Below are 26,414 nucleotides of genomic sequence, written 5' to 3' on the forward strand. Positions count from 1 at the left end.
TATTCTTCTATACCACATCATTTGTTCTTTTCTTGAAAAAGTCTCTTATCCCTTCAGTTAGCAAGGCTCTTCTGCACAAGTAGTGGTTTAAATAGTCACTTGTGTTGTTTTTTAATAGCTTCATGCTTTGTGCCAATCAAATAGTTTAAAAAAATAATTTGATGTGACTATGTGTTAAACTTTATCTTGTAATCTGGGCTGGCCAATATCAGAATCAGAAATATTTAATTGATCCTCAAGAAGAAATTACATTTCAGTGTCATTCCTTCCATGAAACATAAAAGGCTACAACATATAACAGGGAAGGACTGGTGCAGGAGAACTGTTGGGGCTGTCAGCGTGCGCAGCGCCCTGTTTCATTAGATGTGCAAAAGAGTGCAAGAGGGAGGAAAGGGGAAAAAAAGCAGATACCAGACTAGGCTCCTGATAGATGACAGAGGAATATGAACACATGCTTTATATTGATTATATGGAGTAGTTTGTGCTTTTTCATTAATTTTGTCAAAACAAAAACCCTCCACACATTTCATTCATTTTCTGTGTTTTTTCATTCATTTTTGTCAAAAAAAACAAAAAACAAAAACAAAAAACCCTCCACACATTTCCTGCATTTGGTTAAACTTTCATGCATTTCAGTGATTTTTTGCATAATTATCAAAATGAGAAAAAAGACATATAACAAGACTTAAAGAGTTCTCTGAAATAAAGACAAATAACAAATGGATGACACAAAATACAACATTTTATTTTAGAATAATTCCCAGTGGCACAGCACATAATCAAATATACATATACCTTTATAACATCTGTAAAGTATATATTTCTTTGATTCAGATTATTATTAATATTACTCACTTTACAAATGCATTTTTTTGCACGATATCAATGAAAAAGAACCAAAAAATATGTTTAATAAAAGTAAACAAAGTCTAATACAAGAGTGAAAGCTACAGGACATTTAGGCAACGCCTGCAACGAAACCTTAGTATCATATCAACATCCTGTCTTAGTATGATATATGTCAGTACTTTCCTTGCATGAGATAAGCATTCATGTTTGGTAAATCACAAATTTTTAATTCTAGCTGAAGAATGTTGGTTGCAAGAACCTAAACAGTTTCCTGGAGAATTCATGGCTACCTGGATTACATGGCACAGTTTGACTATTAGGATGGACTGAAGAACTTGTCTGTTCATAGTCATCCTCTTTGCAACAGGAATGGTTCTCATGACTGCAAAAGTACATATATATTCACACTAAGATCTATAGATTTGTGTGTGGGACAGGCAATCACTTGTGGTTCTTGCAGTTTTTTCTTGAGTAGCTCTGTCTTACTTTGACAATCCTGGTTAGTTTCTTTTCCTCTGCTTAGTCAAATGCTTAAATTCAGCGGGCCATCTCGTCTGAGCTGAGGTCATGGTCGAAAAACGGAAAAGGAGGAGTCGAGTACAAGCGCTGACTATTTGTCATGTGGTGCTTTTCAGAAACTAGTTTTGCAATATCCTTTCACAGACTTCTTTGATTAAACTACAAAAAGGCATAAAAAATACATTCAACTTTTCTTTTTATGTAATGGTAGGGTCTGCAGGAAGTTTTGTTACTTGCCAGTTGACACAACTTTCAAACTGGGCTCCTCCTCCTTGGCTCAGTGGCAGCAGCAGCGCACACCCACTGCCTCAGACTAAAGCGCTCAGGAATTTCCGTTACTAACAGGTAACGGAAATGTTGGGCTCCTCTCCCTCAGATCAGTGCCAGTGTCAGCACACATTCACTGGCTCCACTGACCGTGACTCTGTGAACACACTCACTAGCCCAGCAAACACCTGTAGCATCGTGTTTCTACATGGGAGAGACTTGGGAGTCATGCACCTGACTTGGCATGTTAGCACAAATCAGTCATGGGTATCTGACACATACCTGGTTAGCAGAAAGCTTTCTCACATCCCTCTTCGTCCCGTACTGCCCTCTAAGTGCAGGAAAGTGAGTGAAAGTCAAGCCAAGCTTCACCTTTGCTTGGGAAAAATCTTTATCTGTTTGCTGTTTCTTTCACTTTGGCTGTTTTTCTTGCTCCATGCTACGTCCACTATCGTAGCTGTTCAGAATAGCTTCCACTCACTGATTAGCATGCAAAGTCACTTGTGCACTGGGTGCTCTATGATTGGCTGAGGTAACCGCGCTTACTCTCCACCCAAAAACATCCCGACACAACCAAAACATCAACATACAGGCAGAGGAGGGGGTTGAGGCACACATAGACACTGACACACATTTATAGAGACCCAGAAGAGACGCTTGAGCAGGATTATTCCAGTAAAAGTTGACATTTTATTTTATTTAGGAAAATCCTTCAGATTCTAGCTTTAAGATGTTTTCAGAGGTTTTCTTTTTTTTAACCTGAATTAGTGTTAACTTGACTCCATGTTCAGCTCCCACTGCTGAGAAACTTTAAACCTAAGTTCCTGTTTAAAATTTTCTCTTGACATGAAAGCAGAGTTGGCTAGCTTCAGCAGAAGGCATCAGATGATAAAATGTTTGTGTTTTAATTAGACTATGTGGCTGCTGATAGGCTTAAAACATTTTGTGCTACAGCCAGATACAGAAGATGCTTACCTCATATCATGAGATCAACAAAAAGCCAGTGAGTCTTTGAAAAGGGCTAGGAAAGATTGTAAGGCCCAGCTTTCACTAAAATAATCTCATGGCAAATTGTTTTGGCAGTGTTTCCTATAAATTAATTCTCTCTATCCAAGCAGAGGGATTCATAAACTTTAAGTTTCCCTCAAAAAAAAAAAAAAAAATATGCCAAAGGTATCAAGTGATCAGGTACGACTGCATATTAGGGCCACTAAAGAAATTAAATAAATAAATATTAGAGAAAAAAAAATCAATTTTTTTGAGTTAGTCTTAAGTCCCAAATTTACGACTTCAGAAACTCAAAAATTTGCAAGTTCATTAAGTGGAAAATTTACGATTTTATAAACTAGTAAATTTGCAAGTTAATGAAGTCACAAATTTATGACCTTGTAAAGTCCTAAATGTACCATATGAAGTCACAAGTCCCAGATGTTAGTTGATGCACAGGGGATGCCACACTTGAGAGATGCAGATGTCATAAGCTGAAAAAAGCTAAGCTGAAAAAAAAAAATAGAATAAAAAATACAATTGTAAAATTGAAGGTTGTTTTGTGACAGATATTGGATATTTCAGATGTTTTTATGTGTCTTTCTCCGATCTATTTGTTCATTTGTTTATCTGTGATCTAGTTAGAAGTCTGAGTGGACTGTAAACTAATATTGATTGCTCTGGTCTCTGCTGCACAAGCACAATATCGCCTGTTTACTTGTCTTTTTATTCCTTCTCTTAAATGCTACTGATGAGGAAAGTTCAAAGACTCGCTCTTTTGTTTGTGTCCTGTTGAACCACACACCCCATCTGTACAGCTTGGAGATGTAACCATCTATGTCCCTGTATCTGCCCGCTGCGTCGAACTTCTTGTCATATAAACGCAAACACCTCATCAAGTTCTGTGTCCTGCTTTCTTTTGAACAGCCCCATGGCACGACAACGTCTTTTCAGAGTCTGACTAATTACAAGAAGGTGATGACTCTGGGCTAAAACCAGTAGTATATCCTTATGGCTGAGATCAACTTGAATGTACAACCTGATGAGCCTGTCAATTCGGTCCATCTTGCAGTAAAGTACATAAGAACCTACACCTTTGAAGCCATTCGAAATTGGAATTCATTGGTCTATAAAGTTGTAAAATTGCAACTTTATATACCAGTGAGTTTTTGAGTTAAACAAGTCGTAAACTTGTGACTTTACAAACTTGAAACTTCCTAGTTTTTATCTCGAAAATGTGGAGTTGAATTTTTCTTTTTTTTTTTTTCTTTAAGTGGCCCTAATACACAGTCGTAATCAGGTGAATTGCAGCAATGTTGTGTTTAAAGTGCAGCAGCAGCTAGCAAAATTACAAAAACATCTCCAAAACAAAATAAGTTCCTTAGAAAAGCTTCTTCATGCAAAAAACGAGCTCAGATCCAGTGATTACTGAGGCCTCTGTTTGCCACATTTCTGCTCATTTAAAAGCCTTTTTTCTTTTTGAAAAAGGGACCAGCGCCAGACAAAACATTCAAGGAAACAGGGATTATCCTGTCATTCGACAATTCCTCAGAATGTCCTTTGCAGTGAGTGTTCAGCACTTCGATAAAGACTAACAGTTCATAGTCTCACGAAAGCAGTCTGTGAGGCAGAGGCTGCATCGGCCCACTCTCACAGTATCACAACCATAGTGGCACTTCAATGAGTAAAAGTTGAAGCAGCTACTAGTACCGATGGGCAAATTTATGAAAGCCAAAGGTTTGTTAAAAACAATGCCAACATTTCTGCTTCTTCCTGTCACAATACAACCACTTCAGTTTTGTCGGTTAGTTTCTGGTGTGTAGGGGTAATCATGTCAGATTTACTTGATGTGGTCCACAGTCTTAGTGGAGTTAACAGTTTTTTCAGCTCCATCCATGTTAGTGCTGTCCTTCTCTTGTTAAAGCGCCTGAAATTACTCGGACTGAAAGAGATGGAAAAAAAAAAACATGAAGGACCAGTTACAACATGCATCTTTCAGTGTGGGCCAATAGCCGAAAACCAAACTCAATTCCAAATACATTACAGTGATCCAGGCATGATGTATGAGTGGCATGTAGCAAATGGATCTTAGACAAACTAAGGAGCTCCTCCTTTTTTTGAACCTGCTGTGTTAATTCTGTGAAACCGCCTCTGTTAGGTTTTTTCATCAAAGACCTTCACACGTGTGAAGAAGTCTTGATTTGTTTGAACGGTAAAAGATGGAACACAAAGTAAAAGTTAAAATACTGAAAACATTAAAAAAAGGATAAATAAACTTTATATTTATGTTTTTTTTTATGTAGAACTAATTAGTGTGGTGTAGTACAAATTTAGGTGGAGGTGGCCTTCAGGGTTTCCCGAATATTATGTCATAGCATAACATGCTAATATAATGGGCTGTACAGTACTTACAGCTGTGGATGAGTGGCTCATTTTCTCAAATCTGAACTTGAGGTTTGACCTTGGTGAAGTCTTGTTTCTACCATCTGCTGGATAAAGAGGACAATCATAAAGAAAATACATTTTACATGTTTATATATATTTAACACACCTACTCTCTTTCTCTTTCTCTCTCTTTTTCACACGCACACACACACACACACACACACAGACACACACACACACACACACACACACACACACACACACACACACACACACACACACACTTATATATAGGTAGTGTTGTGAATAATAATAAAAAACATAAAATAATAAAAATGTATAAAAACAATATATCTTTGAAATATGACTGAGGTGATGATGCTAAGATGAGGCTAATAAAAAGGTACCTGAGCCCTGGCTTTCCACGCTGAGAGCAGGACTTAAGGCAGAAGATGCTATAGACTGATGACTGGCCTGAGGGACAGAGGGAAGACAAGGAAATTTAAACACTACTGAACAGAACTGGGCATGATCTTTTCTGATTCAATCATCTATGAAAAAAGAAAAGATCAGGACACAGACATCACTGTCTCTCTTTCTCTGTATTCATCCTCTTTTAATCTTTCTCTCACAACACTCCACTTTCATCTACCTTCATCCGCCCTGCCCCCATCTGGGCACACCTGCTCCCTGATTCTTCCTTCCCACCTGTTTCCCATCACCCTCATTACCTCTTGTATTTAACCTCATGTCTCTGTCTTGTTGCCAGTTCATTGCATCTCACAGTCCACGTTCCAGCCTCCTTCACAGTAAGTACTATTCACCTAGGATCAGTTTTACGTGGGGACCTCTGATAATTTCAACTTATTCACTGATGTCACGGGGAACATATTGAGTCTCCCTTCCCTTCATCTTATGTCTATCCAAAGTGCTGTTAATACCTTTGTTTAGAATTACCAACGCTGCCTAAATCATATTTGAGCAGAAGATGATCAGAAAAAGCTGCAAAGACCTGAAATTACAGAGATGCCGATTCAAACTGGATCAGTATTATCAAAGGGCCAGTGTGTCTGAAATATGGTCAGTGATTTGCCCTGGGATTTTTACTTCACAAATTACAGACATGGTCGATACCACAGGACTTAGGCCATGCCCACATGTAGCCAGGTACCTGGGAAACCGAATGTATTTGTATAGGTTTGGGTATGTCATCCACAGGAAAATGCAGTTATACGTCACTAAAAAACAATATTTTGTGAATACTCTGGCCAAAGTGAAGATTTTGGAAAACTCCGGTTTCATGGCTTTATGTAGATGTTGGGAAACAGAGTTTTTGGTTCTCAAACGTCACAGCTGAATGACAGGGGCTTATGCTGATTGGCTGGCACTGGTTTCATGTGTGAAAAATACTGACAAATGTGGGTTTGAAATGCTTCAAACTACACTTTATTCACAGATATTTCCAGTGCACGTGGACTTAAGTATTTTTAAAAATAGATGAAGGGGGATATTCATTTTTGACCATAACCAGCTACGTGTGTACAAGGTCGAGATGATGCAGATGTCGTCTGTAATTATCAGAGGCCCTCAGGTGAAACTTATCCTGTAAGAAAACAGATCTTTAGTTTGAATCTTGGGTCCTTTCCTCAACCTTGCCTTGTGCCTCATGTCTGCCTGAATTTGATGGCCTTCCCTTGTACTTAACTCTGCCTGGATTCTGATACAACCCTTTGAACCCTGGTTTGGTGTCCTGTACTTTTGTTTGTGCTTCTGTGCTAAAGTTCATGACAAGAACCGTGCGATTTTGATATGATTTTATTAACATGTGGTAACCTTTGTATATAAAATGTGCTGAAAGAAGTATTATACTCCATGAGGTGGATATACATTCAGGAAGGTTACCACCATACCCCTGGCTTCCCTTCCACAATCATATAGAGGGATTATCAGTGTACGTCATCCTAAAGATGTGCACGCATCTTGACCGCAGAAGAAGCGTTTAACTTGATTCATTCAGACGAGTTAGCGGTTTTTAAACACTAAATTCAGCCTGTTATCAGCATAAAAATGTACGGTTGTTTTGTGTTCAGCTTTGAGAAATGATACTATACAACAGAGGCAACATCTATCAAGTTTGGACCGTCACAGAGCTACCAGTGCTTTGGAGTTAATAGCAACCATGCTAACTGGTGACTCTCAGCTAAAAGTATCAGTGATTAACTGCAGAGAGTCACCAGTTAACAGGGTCACACTTTACACTGAAACACCAGCGACGTCTGCGGGTGAATAATTAAATGTGCCATCTTTATCTGATTTGGTGCAGTTCTCTGGACGCAGTTTTCTGGTTCTTTTATAATGAACTGGGACTCAGACTTGGCAGTCTGTGTGCTCTTTTGGTTTGGGAGAGTTTCTGATTTTCCGACACGTTTACGTCCTGGTATGTCACAGTCTGGTAAGTGTCCACAGATAATGCAGTCATGAGCAGATGAGTGCTTAAATTGCTCTCTGGGTACACAATTTCTCTGGGATTTGTCCGCTAAAAACGTCTGTCCACGTAATATCTGTCCACTTGCTGATCTCTTCTGTCCACTCACTGCTATTTCACAAACCTGATAGCCGTTAACTATCCGTAAAAGTATTGATATTTAATTTAAAAATGTGTTTTTTTGGTGGTTAACTCCCCCACGTCTGTTGACAAACCATTATACTCAGCAGTGTTTCTGCACCCAAGTTGCTTGCGCATCCAGCGTTGTTGTTAAACAATAATCCCTCTATACCTTCCTTAATTTCTAACTGGTCCTCTCACATATTATCCACCCCCACAGTCGGTTTAACAATCATACTAACAGTGTAGTTATAGCCAATCAATCCTATGGATGTTTTATTTGGGAGCTGTAAAGTTAGGCTGTTGTCCTCATGGGCACTTAACTTCTGCTGAATATAAACTCTGGATGTAATTTTCCTTAACACTGATTTACTGGCTCTCCAACCTGCAAGTTGTACTTTAACATGAGAGTCCAGGCACCTCAGCTGTTCTTTTTGGCTCTGCACACTCATCCTGTCCTCAGCTGACAGCATTTCTGACATAATAAATGCCAGAAAACTGAGTCAATCCATGAACTGATAATCAGAGAAGATGTAAATAGACTTCTTTCATTCAACTAAGCTGTCACAACTTTATGCCCCTTATGCTCCCTAAGACTATCTTTACCTTTATGTTTGACTTATTCTATGCAATGTGGGAAAAAAAGATGACTTTTACTCACTGTCTCTAGCTCTTCCAGAGCTTCCACTTCTCCTGTGGTGCTACTGAAGCTGCTGGTGCTGGATGAAGAAAGGGAGATGTCTGGTTTCCCACTGCTATACTCTTTCAGCTTGAGAAATGGCCTGTTGGAAAAGTAGAGGAGACTGAAGGGGATTACAATGCTTCATAACAACTCTGAAAGAAAACAAACAGGATGAAAAGTGTCATCTCTCCATGCACATTCCCTGTCTTTTACAAACACATTGGTCACGCTTTGGCAGACTGTGGAGTATTACCCCTCTTTGATCTCAGGGGAGCTGGGATTAGAAGATGTCTCTGACCTCACTTCTTGGGTTAGTAGGTAGATATCTGATGCCTTTTGGTCACTGCAACAAAAGACTTCCATCAATGACAGCAGCAACATGATTACCACCTCAACCTAAGCAGTCTAAATGAAACTAAATCTAACATTTGAATTGTTGGTTTCTATGATGCAACATCTGTTGAAAACTGACTCGGACAGTGGTTCTCAAAAGGTGGCACATGTACTCCTGAGGGTATGTAACGTTCAAAAATGTATATTCAAAAAATATCAACCAAGTAAATTCCTTTAACAGTATTTATTCAATTATTTTTTTGAAGAAATGTCAGTTTCAATTCATAAAGTAAATATCATATCCTGTGGGTTATTCTTTTCGGTACACCCCCCCCAAAACTCAGTCTCCCTCAAACCAGGTTAACAACAAAAATAACAGCATCAGGGTTGAAGCATAGCAGCAATGCTGCTGAAAACATGGAGGAACATGCACAATAGAAGCAAAACCAGAGCCAGAAAAATTCTGTCAGTATTTGGAAAAAATGAGATGCTTTGATGGGATTCACGTCCACAAGTTGTAACCCACCCAAGAGAGTGTCATTTTTCTGAGGGGAGAAATTAACCAACAGTCGCATGAAGCCAGCACATCTGCAAAATGAAGTTTGTCCTTTTCTGTTAAGAAATGTTTATTTATCCATTGTTAAGTTTATAATTTTGTTATGAGAACAGCTCTTTATTTTGAGGGCACTGTACACCAACAATTATGTTGAAGTGTATATCCGGTCTCGGTTTTTAAGTTTACAACAACTTTATTGTTAATAAAGAATGTTTCATAAATCAGACACTTGTAGTCCAGTGCTGTGTTTTATGTCTTTATGTCTAACTAAAACTTCTTTGTGTCTGTCAGGGGGAACTTTGCACAAAAAAGATGTATTTCACTGGGGGTACATCGCTGAAAAAAGTTTGAGGACCACTGCACTAGGAGATATAGGAATATAAAAAAAGTGTGGAGCTTAGCACCCACCCGTGTGTGTGTTTGTCTGATGGGGTGTCTGTGCTGGAGTGAAGACGAGGGAAGAGGCCAGAGCGTCGTTTCACTGGACTCTTTAGAGGAGACTTTGCTAACACGACAGGAGGCTGGAAAATACAGGTTAGAGATATGAGTTCATTTTTTATCCTTTTCTTTTGCGTTGCTTGTCTTGAATCATTTTTTTAACCCTCATTAACACGCACAACTCTGGCACTACACTACTGCATTAAGGAAGGAGTCCAAGACAAGGACAGCTCAAAGCCCCTTTACACTGTGACCAACAACAGCTCCCAGCCCGGTCTATTAACAGGTAATAACTTTCTACTCACAATGAAAGTGCTCTTTGTGCAGTCACTGGTGCTCTGTGGCAGTCCTCCTCCACTCACACTAGCCGGTACCCCACCCCCCACCCCAAAGCTCCGATGGCGGTGGGACCCAACCATGGTCTCCATAGAGTGGCTCCTAACACGCATTGCTCTCTGGAGTAGAGGGAAAGAAGAGAATGAGTGGATGAGGAAGAGGCGATGAGACGGGGTTTAAAAGACAGGAAAGAAGAGGAGAGGGGTGGAAATGATAGTGACAGTAAGCAGCTTTGTTTTTCAGTTTAAATGCTGAATAACTTTGTGAGAGTTTATTATTATTTTTTTTAGATACTTTTGAAACAAAAAAACAAAGAAACGAACAAAAAAAAACAACCATGTAGAGGACACACATCTCCAAAAGAAGCCAGGTGAGCTGAAGTGGGTGAATGAACAAACTGCATATGGAAATACTCCTTATTAATGTATTTCTCTTGATGTGATATTAAAAAGGAGATCCATAATGCTTCTACCAATGAACTTTTTCAGTAACTTGAAACGTAACTGCTCAATATGATTTTTAAATGTTTGTTTCTCTCAATCTTTTAATTTTGTGCATATGCAACATAAAGAAATAAACTCTGTTAAAAATAGGAACACAAACAACAATACATGAAGAAACATTTCTTTTTTAATTCAGGAGAGTGATTGTCTGTAATCACATGCATCTCAAGCAATACACAGCGACTGATAAAACAGCAATGACAACAGTGCCACCCAGGGTCAACTGCAGAAAGTGCAAGGTCCATAAAACCTGTGGAAAGCAAGAAAGCAAATTTGTCACAACTTACACAGACAGCTAACACGAAGACACACACACACACACACACACACACACACACACACACACACACAGAAATGGTAAAAAAAATCTTAATGTAATATCACAACAGGAGTCATCTTGCAAACTGATGACCTGTGTCTGACCTGCGTGGCCTGTAATTAGTAAAACACTCTTTGAACCATTACCTCTTTATGCTGCTGCTTTAACAGTCATCTAAGAGCACAGAGGAGATGTTGTCAATTTTGTCCTGGCTAATGTTCACCTTGAAGGACTCCAGAAGACCCCCATGTCCTCCATTCTCCAGCTTGTCCTCTTCTCCTGCAGGGGCTAGACCCAGTGCCGCCTGGCTCTGCTTGTGAAGCTCATCATGAAGGTTGTCCAACAGAGCAGCTCGTGTTCGCCCCTTCAGCCATTTCACAAACACACAGTTCATGTAAGTAAACGTCTGCTATATGTTTCCTGTGGTGATGATGATGATGATGATGATGATGATGATGATGGAAAAACTAACAGTGAGTTAAGGTATACTCCGGGCCAGGCCACTGGTCCTGTTCAACTGGAAGCTGGCTCACATGCTTTTTGGGTTAAAGAAGCCCAGCCCCTTTACTTCTGCCCTACTTTTAGTTTAATTAATCAATTTATTTATGTATGTGAGTTCTGGTATCCTTTTATTAATGATTGCTCATTCCTTGACCCATGTCTTTTTTTTCAACCATTTCTATTCTTTTTTTTATTTTCATTTTGAGGATTGTCTGTCTCTAGTTGTACTTTTGTGTGTGTGCTTGTGTGTGTTGTCTGAATGTCTGCATGTTCATGTCATATGTCCCTGGTTGGTTTTGATTTGAGCCTGGGTTAGGTGGGAGGTAGGAGGGTGGTGGAAGGAAAGAGGGTCATGGTTATGCTGAGAAAACACTTCAGAGCTAAAGGGCTCTAATTTCATAGACCAGGCACAAGCGCAGGCGCACCTGCCCTCTGCGCTGGCCTTCGCCGCGCGGACAGGGTGTGACCCGTGTACTTTGCAAATTTCCTGAAGTGCCAAGAGAGGCACAGTCAAGGCGCAGAGAGGCGCAGAGGAGCGCGTCCCTGCAGCAAGAGAATGGACAGCGGGGCACATCGGAGGACACGAAGCGCGTCACTTTGTTGGCCAGCTCCCGGGACAGATGTAATCTGTTCCTTTGTCATTAGTAGGAGTACAAAATGAAGAGGCAGTTACACAGCTGGCTTATCCATTCAGAATACTTTTGATCTACCTGCTATCCTGGTTTGTCATCGCCAAATAGCAGAACCTTTGGTGATATACTGTATACTCTCCCAGTGTCTCCATCTCATCCTCCTTACAATAATGTACTCCATCTTTTTAGATCACGTTAAAAATAAAGGCTAAAACAGAGAAATATGGGAAATCACGGGTAAATCCTGAGTGACATACATTTATTTTGTCTTTTTTTTCTTCATCTTTTCTCTCCCTCTTTTCTTTTAATTAAAAGAAATGAGAGAAGCCAGATATATACTCAGTATCAGATGTTAGGGCTGTTTATTGTTTAATTGTAAGATGTGCATCAAACTTCCAGCTGCCGTCAGGTTAACTTTCCATTATGACAAACGGCTTTAATCTGACATCAGATGTAACGGGACAGTTAAAATAGATATAAATGTATATGCTGGTTCAGACGGTTATATTAAATAGTGATTGCTGTGATTGTTAATTGCATTAAAATGTGCCTGACACTCTGGAAACCTGCCTCTGAGGCTTTGTTGACATGTGCGCACATGTGCACCTGTCACCAAATTACAGCTGCGGAGGGTGCGCTCTGCTTTGCGCCAAGAATAGACCAGGTTGGAGCTGGCGGGCTTTTAGCGCACTTTCTGCACTGTTTTTGGCACGAAATTGTCACTGCGCCAACATGAATATGCCGACACCTCCCCCTGGTACGCCGTCACACCCATCTCTGCGCAGACGTATACCAAATTGTCAAATTGGCAGCGCACGGCGGTGCGCTGCACGAAATTAACACTGCGCAGGGTGTGCCAGGCTTGTGCCCCCTCGTGCGCCAGGAAATTAGAGCCCAAAGTGTTGCTATTTCCAAATGTTTGTCACTTACTAAAAAATGTGAATTAAAAAGCGCACACACACTGAGTATATCTGTACAAACCTCAAGTTTGGCAAATTTATCAGATTTGTAGCAGGCGTTTTCAGCATTGATGAGCTTTGTCAGGAGAAAGTCTCGAAACTCAGGCCCCTAACGAGGGAGACGAAAGGAGTCCATGTGTTAATTCAGAAAAGCAGGAAAGAGAACAAAAAGAACAATTACATGTATTATAAAAAATGCACTATTAAAGCAAACTACGTCTTATAAACATTTTCAGGTTGGTTTATTTTAACACTTATCTAATACAAGTTTTCCTTTTTTAACATTCAAAGAAACAGCTTTATTTATTTGTCTTCATATTGTTTGAAAAGTTAAAATTGTTGGTATGAACTCTACTTTAATATTTTGGTATGTGGAAGCTCTTAAATCAGATGCTAACCATGCTGCAGCAAAGACACGGAGCATTAATTATCAATCATACTTAAAGATGCTATGAGGAGGATCTATTTTGATTGGACTCCTTTGCCACCTTCTTTTTAGTGACCTGATCTGAAACAATTGTTGTATCATTAAAAACAGTATTTTCCATTTAAAACAATTGTTAATATATTTCCAGAGGCAACCTTTTCCACAGACAACCTTACACAGCCTGTTTGGCACTTTGATTCAAAGAACTTGCATTGTCAGGTCTCTCACCTTCCTAAAGACAGTTGGATTTGGGAGGGGGGGTCCAAAAGGAGGCACATCCTCTCTTGCTGCAACAGACACCTGTTGGAATAAACCAAATCACAGTCACTAAACTTTTTTTAGTGTGTCTATTCGGGGGTTTTGGGAATGGAACAATGACAAAGAAAAGCTGTATCACGATTTTTTTAAGTTCCTCTGATGCTTGTACTGATGCATTTATGTGCACAATCTAAATTCTTGCCAGTACCAACCAACAGGTAGTTTAAGCGGTGTTCAAGGCTCTTTATTGACATCATTGATCTGCGGCAGAGCATCCTGAGGTGGGCCCTCTTTGTACCTTGTAAGTTGTGTGCTCTGTGCAGGGGTTCTCGACCAGTATCAGCACATAAGCATGAAGGAAGTTAGAGGCAATCATGTCTGGAACAAAAGGCGTAGATTCTTCCTGGAAGACTGCGGCCACGATGTCATTTCCTATGTGCCTTTTGCGCTGGAGCTTAAAACGCACAGGAGAGATTCATGGGTTGGTTAATACAGATGGCTGTTTTAAACAAGGGCAGAGGTTACAGCTGACACAAAAACCATTGTGCAAAGCATGTTTTCATTAATTATAATTGTTAATTAACTTTTTGCCACAGTTAACATCTCAAATCAGCTGATAGACCTGTAAACACAGTGATGATGACCATGTTAGACCAGTTAAATCCTGAAGCTAACTAATGCTTACTATGCTTTTCAATCCATTATGCCCACAGTGTGGAAACAATCAAGACAGTGCTATACCTGCTGGACATCCCCCTCACTGAAGGGAAGCTTCGTTGACACGTGAAACATAATCTCCCTCTGTCTGAACACAGTGTAGACAGATTCAGACCCTGTCTGCCCATGGGACACATCCAGCCCTCCACGAAACCTGTCACATGATCAAATAGCACATGTTGTTTGAGCGCCCTCACATCAGATTACAGAAAGGGGTACATAGCATCCTGTTGTTTTTGTTTTGCACTCTGGCATCCTTTGTTTCCATTTACTAAGTTCCCTTGTTATGATGAACCTGTTTGATGTGATATTTGTATCTTTTTACTGCAATGAACTCCATCTTCCTCTGTTACTCAAACCCATCAAATAATCTGGAAAAGGACACCAAAAGGGAAAAAAGTATATCCTTAAAAATATCACTAAATCTAGTATGCTAAGGAAATATCGGGATAAGGGTTGAAATAAAAAAAATTGTGGAAATTAGGGAAGTCTTCAAACAGATCTTTTATGGATCTTTGTTTTTTATTTGTTGTTTTCTGTTTAATTTGGGAAAATAACAAATGAAGTGTAATATGGCATGTTGGCCTGCAGCTCTCTTTAATTTTTTTCAGTAAGTGATTTGTAAATAAAATTTTTTAAGGGAAGGGGAAGACTAAACAATAATTTTTCTTCTCCCTGCTTCCTTTCCATTCATATGTATAATTTTTATTTTTTCGTACAAAATGTTTTACTTTTTCTGAGAGAAAAATAATAAACAAAGTAGAATCAAATCAAAATTAAGTCAAATTTTGTTGAAGCTCTTACCCCTTAAAGTCTTGCAGTTTGATGTTGTCACCCAACAAACTGAGAAATTCCTTGAAAGCTGGGGTCTCGTCATTGTTCCCAAATAGCTCTTCCTCTGATGTCTGAAAGGAAGAAACCAATATTTGGTAAAGGATGAAATACAAATGAAATATACAATTGGGTGTATTTTGTTCTTTTTGTGAATTATTGTGAACTGGAAGTTTAGAAAAATACTTAAAATTATTATTATTATTATTGTTATCATTATTATTGTTATTATTACTATTGTGCATACCTGTCCAAACTTCTGGTAGATGACTCCAAATTTAAAGGTGTTGTTCACCTCATGTTCATCATAAGCGACTATCAGCTGGGATCCCTGCATATGAACAGAAACATAAACTTACTGATGAATCTCTCTCACACATTTAATGAACTGTTGTCTCTTGCTATGTTAGTTAGAAAACATGCTCATCAGTCATATGTTATATGATGTGAAAAATTCAAAAAGGCCCTCTGTGGGGCAGTGATCTTGTAGGTGGAGGCACAGATGGTTTTTCTTTTCTTTCCTAAGGCCCAGGTTTGAAGCATGCTATGTAAGACTGCTACACAGGACTCAGAAGCTAACCCCTTGTAGCCATTTTAGAAAGCTGCTTGTATGTTATGTAATCAACGTTTTTTTTTTTTCTAATTATTGGACTAAATGAAAAGGGCAGATTTAAGAGAGGTAGCAGGTTCAGGCACCATATAGTTTCAATTGTGTATGAATGCATAATATGTGTGTGTTTTGAGTACACTCACTCTTGGGTAAAGCACTGGGTTGAACTTCAGGCCTGTGACATCATCACACAGAAGCTGAAATAAACAGAACCAGATCTGAATTACATGCTTAGTTTGAGAAAAAAGTAGTTGCCCACAAATATTGACACTAAGTGCCTGGTCTACTGAGATCCCAAATAACCAGCGCTAAATTGCAAGATTTTGTGCTACTTCACTAATGGTAACAGCACTAAAAACTTGGTCTGCAAAGGAAAATCGTTACATCTGAGGAACACAAGAGGGCAGCAATGGATCAACAACATTATCAACATCAATTATCACTCCATATTTTCACACACACACACACACACACACACACACACACACACACACACACACACACACACACACACACACACACACACACACACACACACACACACAGGTACGTTTTGGCAGAGCAGTAATGGAGGTGTGTCTTCAAAATGCCACCGTTGGTTTTCTTATGTCTTGGAAGGGATGTAATTGGAAATTTCCCCCTCGAGGATCAATAAAGTCTTCTGATTCTGATTCTCTGTCTTAAGGAGCCTGAAGTGAATGCTACATGAACCTGTGTGCAGTTTGGTAAAGCTGCTGAGTTGACAAATGTGTTCATTTCTGACCGTAGGATAACATCTTTGGCCTCCTTGCGTCCATTGATGTGTGTACAAAGAAAATAACAGGAGGAAAAATTTAAATATTTGGGAAAATTTATTTGAAAATACAAAAAAATTTGCCAAACCAACCAAAACTGTCAAAGCCCCCTGTTGAAGACCTCTGAGATCGATGACATCTCTCTATTTTTATTTCGGACTGTCCAAATATTTGGCATGCCCACTGAAGGTTCTCTCTCTTCCCCATCTGTTATTACGTCTCTGCCTCCCTTTTGCCACAATAACCTGTGCTGTTTGTGCATAACACTGTCAGTTTGCACCTGACTTTCTGATGTACACACACACAGTAAGAGTGACCGCTAACAGTTGAAATACACCAGATGCGTCTGCAGTCCATTAATCCATCCACGGCAATCCGTCAACTCAAACTGTATCAGTTCTGTTGCAGTTCGTCTGCATAGCTGCTCCATCATGTCACAGGTAATACGCAGCCATCCTATTTTTGCCAGACACGGAGCTGTGACGCATAAATTAAATCTAGGAAGGATAGAGTGGGACAGAAGGTATGACCGGGAACTACCTAAAAACATTTATAGACTTTCAAAATACAACAAACCGTGTCAAAATCAGTTCGTATTTATCTTGATTACAACGAAAAATGGACACAATGAGCAGAGCCAGATCAGGAGTCCACAGGTTTGAGGTTTTATAGCCCAACATGAATGAAGAGAGACTTATCAATGTAGAGGGAAGCGCAGAACTTCCTTGGTCTGTGACTCCAGATGTCTGTCCGTCATACAGCTCGATGGATTGAACACGCAACCGGTGTGAGTTGACAAATTCAGTCAAGACGCAATGGAGCAGAGTCCAACTGCAGACATATCTGGTGTATTTCAGGCAAACATTTACCGGTTTGATAAATTTCTCTGCAGACGCTAAATGCATCTCCTCCTCCAAGAGTTTTGTGCGTTCTGGTGATCTGAGCATATTCTGCATATTCATTAAGACAAACACTAAATGAATTGAATGTGCTGTTTTGCTCATTTGACAGGTGTAATTCTTGGTGCTAGAAAATTAGTTTTGCACATGCTATCAAGTTTGCTCTTGTTTTTATACACACAGACCTTTTGCAGATCAGGCCCTAAGATACAGAACAACATCACAACATTTATGCTATGGTGAAAATGTGACAAATAAGGGTGATATGAATTGTGACTGTATTTGAAACTATGATAATGCGATGGGAGCACCTTGGAGATCTATCACACTTGGTTACATCTCTGTTTGGGTTGACTACTGTGAGGAAAAGTATAACAGTAAGGTGGTTATCACAATGTAACTTGCAAGTTCTTTTTTCAAGTAATTAATCAATATTAGCGTATTTAAGAATCCAATCATCAAAAATAACCCAACTGAAGCATCTCAAAAACTCTTCAGTCTGCATTAATTAATCAGGAGACAACCACTTTTGATGACATAATTTCTCCAATTGCTTAAAGTGAAGAAAAACATTGCTTGTTCATATCACAGATTTTATTTTTTTCTGATCTCAGATTAAATCTAGCCTCCATGTATCAAATCCTGCCCGCTTTATGTTGTTGTCTTGGGAATGTAGTATTACCTTGGCAATCTGTGGAACACTGGGCAGCTGGCTGATGCCTGCCATAGAGATCCTTTCATGAACTGTTTTGGTCCTTGACCTGCATTTGAACAAAAATACAGTTGTGTTGATTTGATAGTTGAAGTGAATCTTGACCTTTCATTTTCAGGGACCATGTTGTTTATATGTATTAAGGTGAAGTACAGACCATCTCAAAACAGACAAAAAAAATAAACAGCATAGAAACAATCAATGTGCTGAGTGAAATATGTGTTGTTGTTTTTTTGTGTCAATTATTATCAAAGTTATAATTAGCCATCCCCTGACAACTTTCCCTACTGCAGCACCTATGATGGCATATTGAAAACAGCATTGCTTTATTGTCTTCCTTGTCTGCTGGTAAGAATGTCACCAACTGTGATAACTGCAAAAGAGCTGTCACTTTGTTCAGAGTTAGAAATAACACATGAAACAGCTTCATATTATGAACACTCACGAGTTTAAGTATGTGGTTAATTTTTATCTGATAAAACGGAAATGAAACCTTCCCGCAGCCTTGTCATTACAAGCATGTACACACTATGTTAGCATTCGTTTCTATGACAGACCTACTCAAAGGCCCAAAAACATTTCCTCTGACGTCGTTTGCTGCTATCAGGAGAAAACATCAAAAAATGGACAAGTTAAAAAGGGAGTATGCCAGAATACCGTGGTTGAGGGCAGACTTTTATAGTTTGGACAAAAACAAAACAAATCACAACACAGAGGATTAAGACCTGCTGTGAGGAGGATCTGTTTTGACTAGACTGAATGGAGACCAGATCAGAACAAATAGTCTTTTAAGACAACTTTTTACCAGATACAACGCCAGATACAAGATATTTATCAACAGTTATATAGCGCTACGGTTTGAAACGTGACATCAAGCAGTCAGTTTGTACCGTAGTTTAGTAGCTGGCCACATGTAGCACAGCTGGCAGTCCGAGACTGATATGTGTCTGTAACATTTAATGTTTGTGAATCCTGGCTATGTCCTGCCAGTCATCTACAAAAAAACAGAGCTAATGTAACCTCATTCTTCATTTTATTGATAGACTCTCAGGTTTGAACAAACCACTTCAGAATAACTGCTGACTGTGGGTTGGAATGAACATTAGTACAAACAGTTTAGCATGTAGCTTGTGTTTTAGCCTTTATCTTCTGCTCAATCTCTCTCCTGTTTATCTTTCTTCTGCTCTTCTGTCCTTTTTCTGTCTGACAGGTAGGCTTCAGTGTCCACCATCACTACAAAATTAATCGCAGAAATCATTTTTAGCAGAGAAAAACACAGATCTCTCTTCTCTCTACTAAACTTCATCAGCTGTCGTGGTGTTGTCACAGAGACTTTGACGTGCTGTAAATCAATCCAGCCCTGCTCGACCCGATCAGGAAGCTAAGAAGAAGCATTTAGGAATAACACATATAGTGACGCTGATAATCTCATTTTAGAGTGTGGATTTGGATCAGGTAAATATCTAGAAGGGAGACTTTTTCAAAATCACTTGGACCCCTTTTCCACCAGTGCTTGTTCGGTGCTCGTGCTAGTGCTAGTGCTAAGTTGGTTCAAATCGCGTTCTTTCTAAGAACCGGTTTGGATTTCCATAGGCAAAGAGTCAAGTCGGTGCCACGTCATTGCATCAGCATAAAACGTCAGTACGTCACTCTACGTAACTCAGGGACGGGGCGACTGTTTTTCACACTGATCATTGGTCACTATAGCCCCGCCCCAGGCTCACCCTTGTAGTTGATGTTTAGTAGGTGCTCAGCTCTGGCCTGGCAAAGAGTTGGTGCTTGCCAAGCACCAGTTTTGAGCACCTGAAGCCAGTTCTTTGTTGGTGGAAACACAAAGAACCAATGCTTAGCCAGGCACTGCCCTGGAATTAGCACCAGCACCAGTGAGGTGGAAAAGGGGTATAAGAAAATCCTCACAGGGACTTTAAGAAGGATTTTTGAAAATGTTATGTTTGTTTTTTCAGAAATGTTACTGATCATTTTAAACATATTTTTCATTTTTGCAAAGGATTACAATGAAATAAGAGAAAATTTGTCCTCCACCTGAGCATGATGCGTAGGTACTCCTGTCCCCTAGCCTCCTCATGTTTCAGTGACATTATAAGGATGCCTATGCTGCTGCCAGTGCAGAAGAAGTTCATGTGCTCCTAGAGGGAAGACAAAGTGGTGTGTGAGGCAGAGAACCGAAGTAAAACACAATCTGAGGCTAAACCCATAGCTTAGCTGACATTAATGTATGCCCACAAACCTTGCCAAGAAAATGTTTGCGATAGGCTTGAGCTGTGCTGTTACACTCCAGGCGGTAGCTGTGCTCCCCACCAGGGGTCATGCCCTCTCCTTCATCTTCCTCTTCAGAGAAACTGGATTCTGAGGAGGACGGGGTTCCTGCTGGTGCCTCTACATCCTCAATCCAGTAACCCCCAAACTGAGGAAGGATTACCTGGGGGTATGGACCACCTTTCTCCAGAACCTTGAACATGAGGGCCCAAACAAGGAAGGATCAGAGATAAAAAAGAAAAATACTAATACAGCACAACTCTGGGAACACACATTTTTCATGTCTTCTGAAGCAAACTGGCTAAGCATGTAGTGAGCAGAAGTAAAAAATATATCATATTGATAATGTGTTATACATTGTTTTTAGAAGTAAACAGTCTCAGCAAGTGGTTACACTTTAGAAGGTTGTAGATACGAGTTAAGAAAAATGACTCACATCCTCTATTCGTGGGTAGGGGATGTAGTCATCCTGTAAAGTAAGAAATGTCAACAAAGTTAAAAAGACTAATCTCAATGAACATTTAACTCAGTGAATTCCTTTCACAATTGTAGGTGTAAGCACTGTCACAAAACAGATAGAGAAAGGTGACACAACTTATACAACATTTGGAGAGTAAGGCAATGATGCAACAGCAGAGTCATCAACAAACATTGACCATCACCTCACTCTAGAAGTTGTCATTACTGTTTGTCTCAGCAGCGGTTCCTGGGGTTCAGACATGTTAAGATTCTTTCATTTTAAAGTTTGCAACTGCAGCACAGTTCAAGTGTTCTCTAAATACTGCAGAGGCCTGTCTGCAGTGCCAAGAGCCCACTGCTATAGAAAAGACAGTCATTCATATTCTCTAACAGCAGGGGTCAGGGTTTTGGCAGCCCAGACTGGATCAATGCACAGATGTACTTCATTCTGCTTATAATCAGTCAGCTGAGCAGGCTATTGATTTGAACTTCTAAAACCCTGAAAATCAGAGAAGCATGTGTTCAGAACAGCTAGCAGCTGAGACAGTCTCAACCACAGAGTGAATCAGGATACACTTTATGGTATTGCTGAAGGAAGTCATACAGAGTAATAGACTTGACAACAGAGACTGATAAGATGTGTGTTGGCATGTCCAGTGTTTTGTCACACCTTCCATTTTTTGGTCTCCTCAGCTTTGGGAACCTTGTAAGTGTCCATATGCAGCATGGGGATGGAAAGGCACAAGGTCAAAAATGAAAACTCCACTTTCTTCATGACACGACATTCTTATTTTTCACTATAGACCACATTATCTCCCTTCAATAGCCTCCTTCATTTTTGTAAAGCCTTTTCTCTGACATGTCAGCCTGACAAAGACTGTGGTTTCCTATATGCTTAAGTAAAAATCAACCTAGATGACATAGAGAAAATGCTAACTATAGCTCAGGGCCAGTGAAGAAGTTTGTTGATATGACGGTGTGTATAATGAAGAAATAATGTGGGACTCATCTATTGGTGTCTCAGGCCCTGTTTCCACCAAGTGGTTCAGTTTGGTTCGTCTCAGTACGGCACACATTTTGTGGCGTTTACTTTGACTAAAACAGGGACATGCTCCCAAATTACCGACCCTTATTGCCCAGTTTTTGGTAGCCTTCTGTTGGGGTGCCAGGCACACACTGATGTGCTGTCTCAGAGTACATGGTTATATCAATGATAAGATTTAACTAAATTAAAATCTCGGATGGTTAATTTTACGTTTTGTTCAGTTTTGAAAAAATCTGTTATTTATTGACTTTGATATTGGCAATGCTGAAGACCGACACAATGGCCCTCATTCATCGAACGTGCGTACGCCTGAAAAATGGGTGTATGCTCCTTTCCACGCACAGATCGAAATTTTTCAATCTGAACGCGGGCATTGGGTACAGTCAAATCCCACGCCAGGTCTGAGTTCGTGTACGCTAGGGAAATCTGTCTATGGAGGAGAATTATTAGAATATAAGAGCAAAACATTTTCAGAAATAAAAACTTATGTTCTTGTTGTAATATATACCCTTGAAATAGGTATGTTAATGTTTCTAACATTTCACTCTTCTTCAGCCAAATTATACTTTGCTATGAAAGAGCAGCAGCGCGAGCTGTCAGCTGATTTCTCTGTTTAAAAATGTGTTTCCTCTCTCAGTTTACAATAAAAAAAAAAGAAAATAGAGAGGCTGTTATCAGTTTTTAATACACTCCCATGTTCATGATAAACGTAAACTGTTTGCAGAAAAGTGACTATTTCATAACAAAAGACATTCATTTACACGAGATTACAACCTATGTGTTCGTCTCATGGTACGACTAATCATAAACTCATGTGTACCGGTGCGTAATTGTGCACGATCGACACACTTCAGCTCCCCTCCCTCCTCAGTCTGTGACAGGTTCAGGCTGGAGTCTGCAGCTTCTTTCAGAGCTCAAACACATTTTTAAAAGCCAACTTTCCCCGTTTCTTGTCCTAAATGGGAACAATTAATAATATTGTGGCTTCTATCAGTCAGACATCACGGGTTAATTAATCAAGGCATAAACGAAGACTGTGTAAATTAAACGTTAAAACTCTGCTGTATTTTAGTTTGTCACATCCAGGCTGCTGAATCACTGCAGTGATTTCCTTGCTGGTGAGTTTTTTCTGATTCGTTCCCTTTTTCCCGTAATGTGTCCCTCCACGTTGTAAATTCTGTGGGTTCGGCCTGCTGAACCCTGAATATTTAGGGTCGTGTTGTGTAAATTACGATTGTTTTCAGCAGCTACATTTATCAACACCTGACCAGGCGTACGCCATGATTGGCTCTGATACGCACATTTCATAAATCACACATGAACGTTGCCGTAACCTGATGTTTACACCCAAATTTGCACCAATTCCTACGCAAGATTGATAAATGAGGGCCAATGAAACTGTCAGGAATTTAGTTTTGTTAGTTTTTCTTGAAAACAATAAACCCCCCAAAATGTATCATCTGTATTTGTTTACGTCTGTCAAATGCAGACACACCTTTTTAACATTTTTTTAAAGAATATTTCATGACAATATTTGAGGTTGGGTAAAGTTTAAGTGTCCCAAAAACTTTTTTTTATCCACTGTTCCTCAGTGTGTGGTAATACCAAGCGAAAAATATTGATTAAATGTAAACTGAGTAATTTTTGTAAAAGAACAACTCAAAACTAGAGGCTTTACATGAAGAGTGGAAGAAAAGGAAAGGGAATATTAATCAGGATGGGAAACTAGGTAAAAAGTAGAGAATGAATAAAAAGATTCACAGAGCTGATGATGTAAATTCATACCTGCATCCTTTCCAGCATGTCAAAGAACTCTGCAGACTGAAAGAGAGGGAGAAGGATAATCAGAAAACATGTTTTAAAAGTACAAAACACCATTTCTTGTGCTCCAAAACAACCAAAGGCATTATGTACAACAGTCATCACCCCCGAGCCGGTTTCAGTCATTACAGAGCCTAAGGCCTAAACAGAGCCAGACAGGTGCATTCTTCCTGACCAAACCCTGATCAAAGCAGAAATTTTACAACAACCCTAAAGCCCTTATTCACTTTCTCATCCTTCAGTGTATTTGTACATCCTGGCTCCCAGGGCTTCAGCCTGACAAAACAAAAGGGCTATTAGAGCATTTATGAGCTCCATGCTCTGCGGTTCTTGTGCCTCTCTGTACACACACAGACATAAGCGTACTTATTTGGAGTCAAATTGGCTTTGACTGGATTGTACTCAAAGCATTTATAAATAAGTAATAAATAAATATGTATCATTTGCCTGGTTCAAAATTCCTATTTCTGAACCCTTTTTATCACTCAGTACATTTACATGTAGCTTCAGAAATCAGACTATCAGCTAAGTCAGCAGAAGATCAGAATATTGAAAAGCATGTCAACAGCTTGGTCAGACCGAAGTGGGACAAAGCATAGCTCGATTGTCACAGACAGTGGTTGAATTCATCAGGACTTGGTATGCATTGGCGTTCAGCCAGAAGAAGAAGTAGATGATCATGATAAATAGGGTTGCTGTGCTCCTACTGTCTATGGCTCCAACACAACAAACACACACCATGGCTCATACACATATAAAAACACAAGAGCCACAGCTGCATCCATCTCCACCGTTGTTGTTAGAACGTTGTTTCCTCTTCAGGTGAACAGAAACTAGCTCTATACACACACAACTTCAGTTATCAAACAAACAACAAAAGGGACACAGCGCTGCCTATCAAAGTGGAGTGAGACAGTTTCAGCTAGCAGTCCAGATTTCTTTTCTGCATGTAGACTACTACTACTCTCTACTACTAGGAATATTTACAGAGTACTTTAGTACCTTTTTTTGTGCAAATGAAAATGGGAATTTGTGTAAAAGGACTGTTCAGAGATAAATGTAAGCACATCCTTAAAGAGTCAACAGGATTTTCCTAAAAACTAAAACGTCAACTTTTACAGGAATAATCTTGCTCAATCATCTCCTCTGAGCCTCTATACACGTGTGTCAGCATCTGTGTCTGTCTCAACCCCCTCCTCTTCCTGTATGGTGATGCTTTGGTTGCAACAGGACGTTTCTGGGCATAGAGTAGGTGTGGTTACATCAGCCAATCACAGCGCGCCCAGTGCACAAGTGACTTTGTGTGTTCATTAGCGAGTGGAAAAAGCTACCCTGAGCAGCTATGATAGTGGTTGTAACACTGAGAAAGGAAAACATAACCAAAGTGAAACAAAATTCCAAACAGATGAAGCGTTTTCCTAAACGAGGGTGAAGCTTGGGCCGATTGTCACTCGCTTTCCAGGGATATGGAGAGCAGCACGGAATAAAGAGCACCTCGAGTTAGCTTTCTGCTAACCAGGTATGTGTCAAATACCTGTGATTAGCTTGTGCTTACTAGCCAATTCTGGTGCACGGCTCGAGAGTTTGTCCAAAGTAGAAACCCGATGCTACAGGTGGTTGCTTGGCTAGTGAGTGTGTTCACGTAGTCACAGTTGGGGGCTGTGGGTGTGTGCTGCTGCTGGCACTGAGCCAAGGGAAAGGAACCCAGTTTGAATGTTGTGTTGACTAACAAGTAAAGAAAAATCCTGCCGACACTATCTTTAAACTTTCTGAGCGCATTAAAGTCCAGAAGAAAAACTACATTAAAATAAAAACAAACACAACTCTGATGTTGCTTTGAAATTAGCATGCTGACAAACAGTAAGGTCCCCCCCCCAAAGACCAAGATAGGTTTGGTCACATTTAATCAAGTTCATAGCAAAAATCACTTAGGACTTAAAGGTAGGGTAGGTCAGATTGAGCGAGCTGCAGCACTCAGGTAGATTTTCAAACAATACAACCAAAGCAACCCCACCACGCCTCCTGGACCGCATGAACGCACAGAGGCAGACGACAGCTGGAGGATAAGTACAGGTAGCAGTGGAGAGATAACTTGCTACATCTTTTGCGGTATTTTTTCATCAAAGAAAAGGAAGTATGTCTCATTGTCATGGAAGTCAATTCACTTTACCACATTAGGGGTAGATGGAAATGAGGACTTTTAGTGCACAAGCGATTATGCTAGCACGTACGTTTGTGTTTATCTGATTGGAAGTTGAGAAATGACAGATTAATTATTGCCTGGCTAACAATTCCTGCTAGCCAGAGAGCTGGAAACAACAGTCAGAAGTAAAAAGTAACGATTGATTTGAGTGTTTCTGTACGTTTAGCATTGTATCTCATTATGTGGAACTACTAAATGACTACGGAGCATACATATGTGTTTTGGTACAACGTTGTTTACAGTCGGATTTTTGCTTTGGGTTTATTACGTTTTTATTTATTTATTTTTTCCTGTTAGAGCTCTATTGATCAGAGTGCAGTTGGTTCTGGGGTTGACTGTAATCCAGCACTGCACACCTCATTGGGTCAGAGAAGGCCGCGGTCGAGGACATGGCAGAGGTAGACGTCATAGGGGGAGAGCAGTGGCCACAGACGGGGGCAGAGACAGAGGCAGGGGATGTACCGCTGTCAGAGGAGCAGAGCAAGACCTC

General features: G+C 39.9%; 1 protein-coding gene across 7 annotated transcripts in view; it reads right to left on the minus strand.

The window, feature by feature from the left end:
- Positions 1–765: 765 nt before the first annotated feature.
- rap1gap2a (RAP1 GTPase activating protein 2a) overlaps positions 766–26,414 on the minus strand; it is a 101,220-nt gene continuing 75,571 nt past the window's right edge. For 5 of the 7 annotated variants that reach the window (XM_074679297.1, XM_074679298.1, XM_074679296.1 and 2 more), the window contains 21 exons: positions 23,686–23,721; positions 21,526–21,558; positions 20,833–20,865; positions 20,368–20,589; positions 20,163–20,266; positions 18,090–18,168; positions 15,858–15,911; positions 15,352–15,435; positions 15,078–15,178; positions 14,298–14,427; positions 13,855–14,010; positions 13,527–13,598; positions 12,894–12,980; positions 11,003–11,143; positions 9,927–10,076; positions 9,592–9,704; positions 8,548–8,637; positions 8,274–8,394; positions 5,415–5,481; positions 5,035–5,111; positions 766–4,564 (listed from right to left, as the gene is read on the minus strand). In XM_074679297.1, coding sequence (XP_074535398.1) covers positions 4,556–4,564; positions 5,035–5,111; positions 5,415–5,481; positions 8,274–8,394; positions 8,548–8,637; positions 9,592–9,704; positions 9,927–10,076; positions 11,003–11,143; positions 12,894–12,980; positions 13,527–13,598; positions 13,855–14,010; positions 14,298–14,427; positions 15,078–15,178; positions 15,352–15,435; positions 15,858–15,911; positions 18,090–18,168; positions 20,163–20,266; positions 20,368–20,589; positions 20,833–20,865; positions 21,526–21,558; positions 23,686–23,721 — 1,959 coding nt within the window. In that variant the 3' untranslated portion in view covers positions 766–4,555. The remainder of the gene's footprint in view (positions 4,565–5,034; positions 5,112–5,414; positions 5,482–8,273; positions 8,395–8,547; positions 8,638–9,591; positions 9,705–9,926; positions 10,077–11,002; positions 11,144–12,893; positions 12,981–13,526; positions 13,599–13,854; positions 14,011–14,297; positions 14,428–15,077; positions 15,179–15,351; positions 15,436–15,857; positions 15,912–18,089; positions 18,169–20,162; positions 20,267–20,367; positions 20,590–20,832; positions 20,866–21,525; positions 21,559–23,685; positions 23,722–26,414) is intronic. The other 2 variants (XM_074679294.1, XM_074679295.1) reach the window with 2 other exon arrangements.

Source organism: Halichoeres trimaculatus, unplaced genomic scaffold (genome assembly GCF_033239565.1).
Source record: "Halichoeres trimaculatus isolate MK-OKI-2021-1 unplaced genomic scaffold, fHalTri1.1 fHalTri1_scaffold_9, whole genome shotgun sequence".
Classification (NCBI taxonomy): Eukaryota; Metazoa; Chordata; class Actinopteri; order Labriformes; family Labridae; genus Halichoeres; species Halichoeres trimaculatus.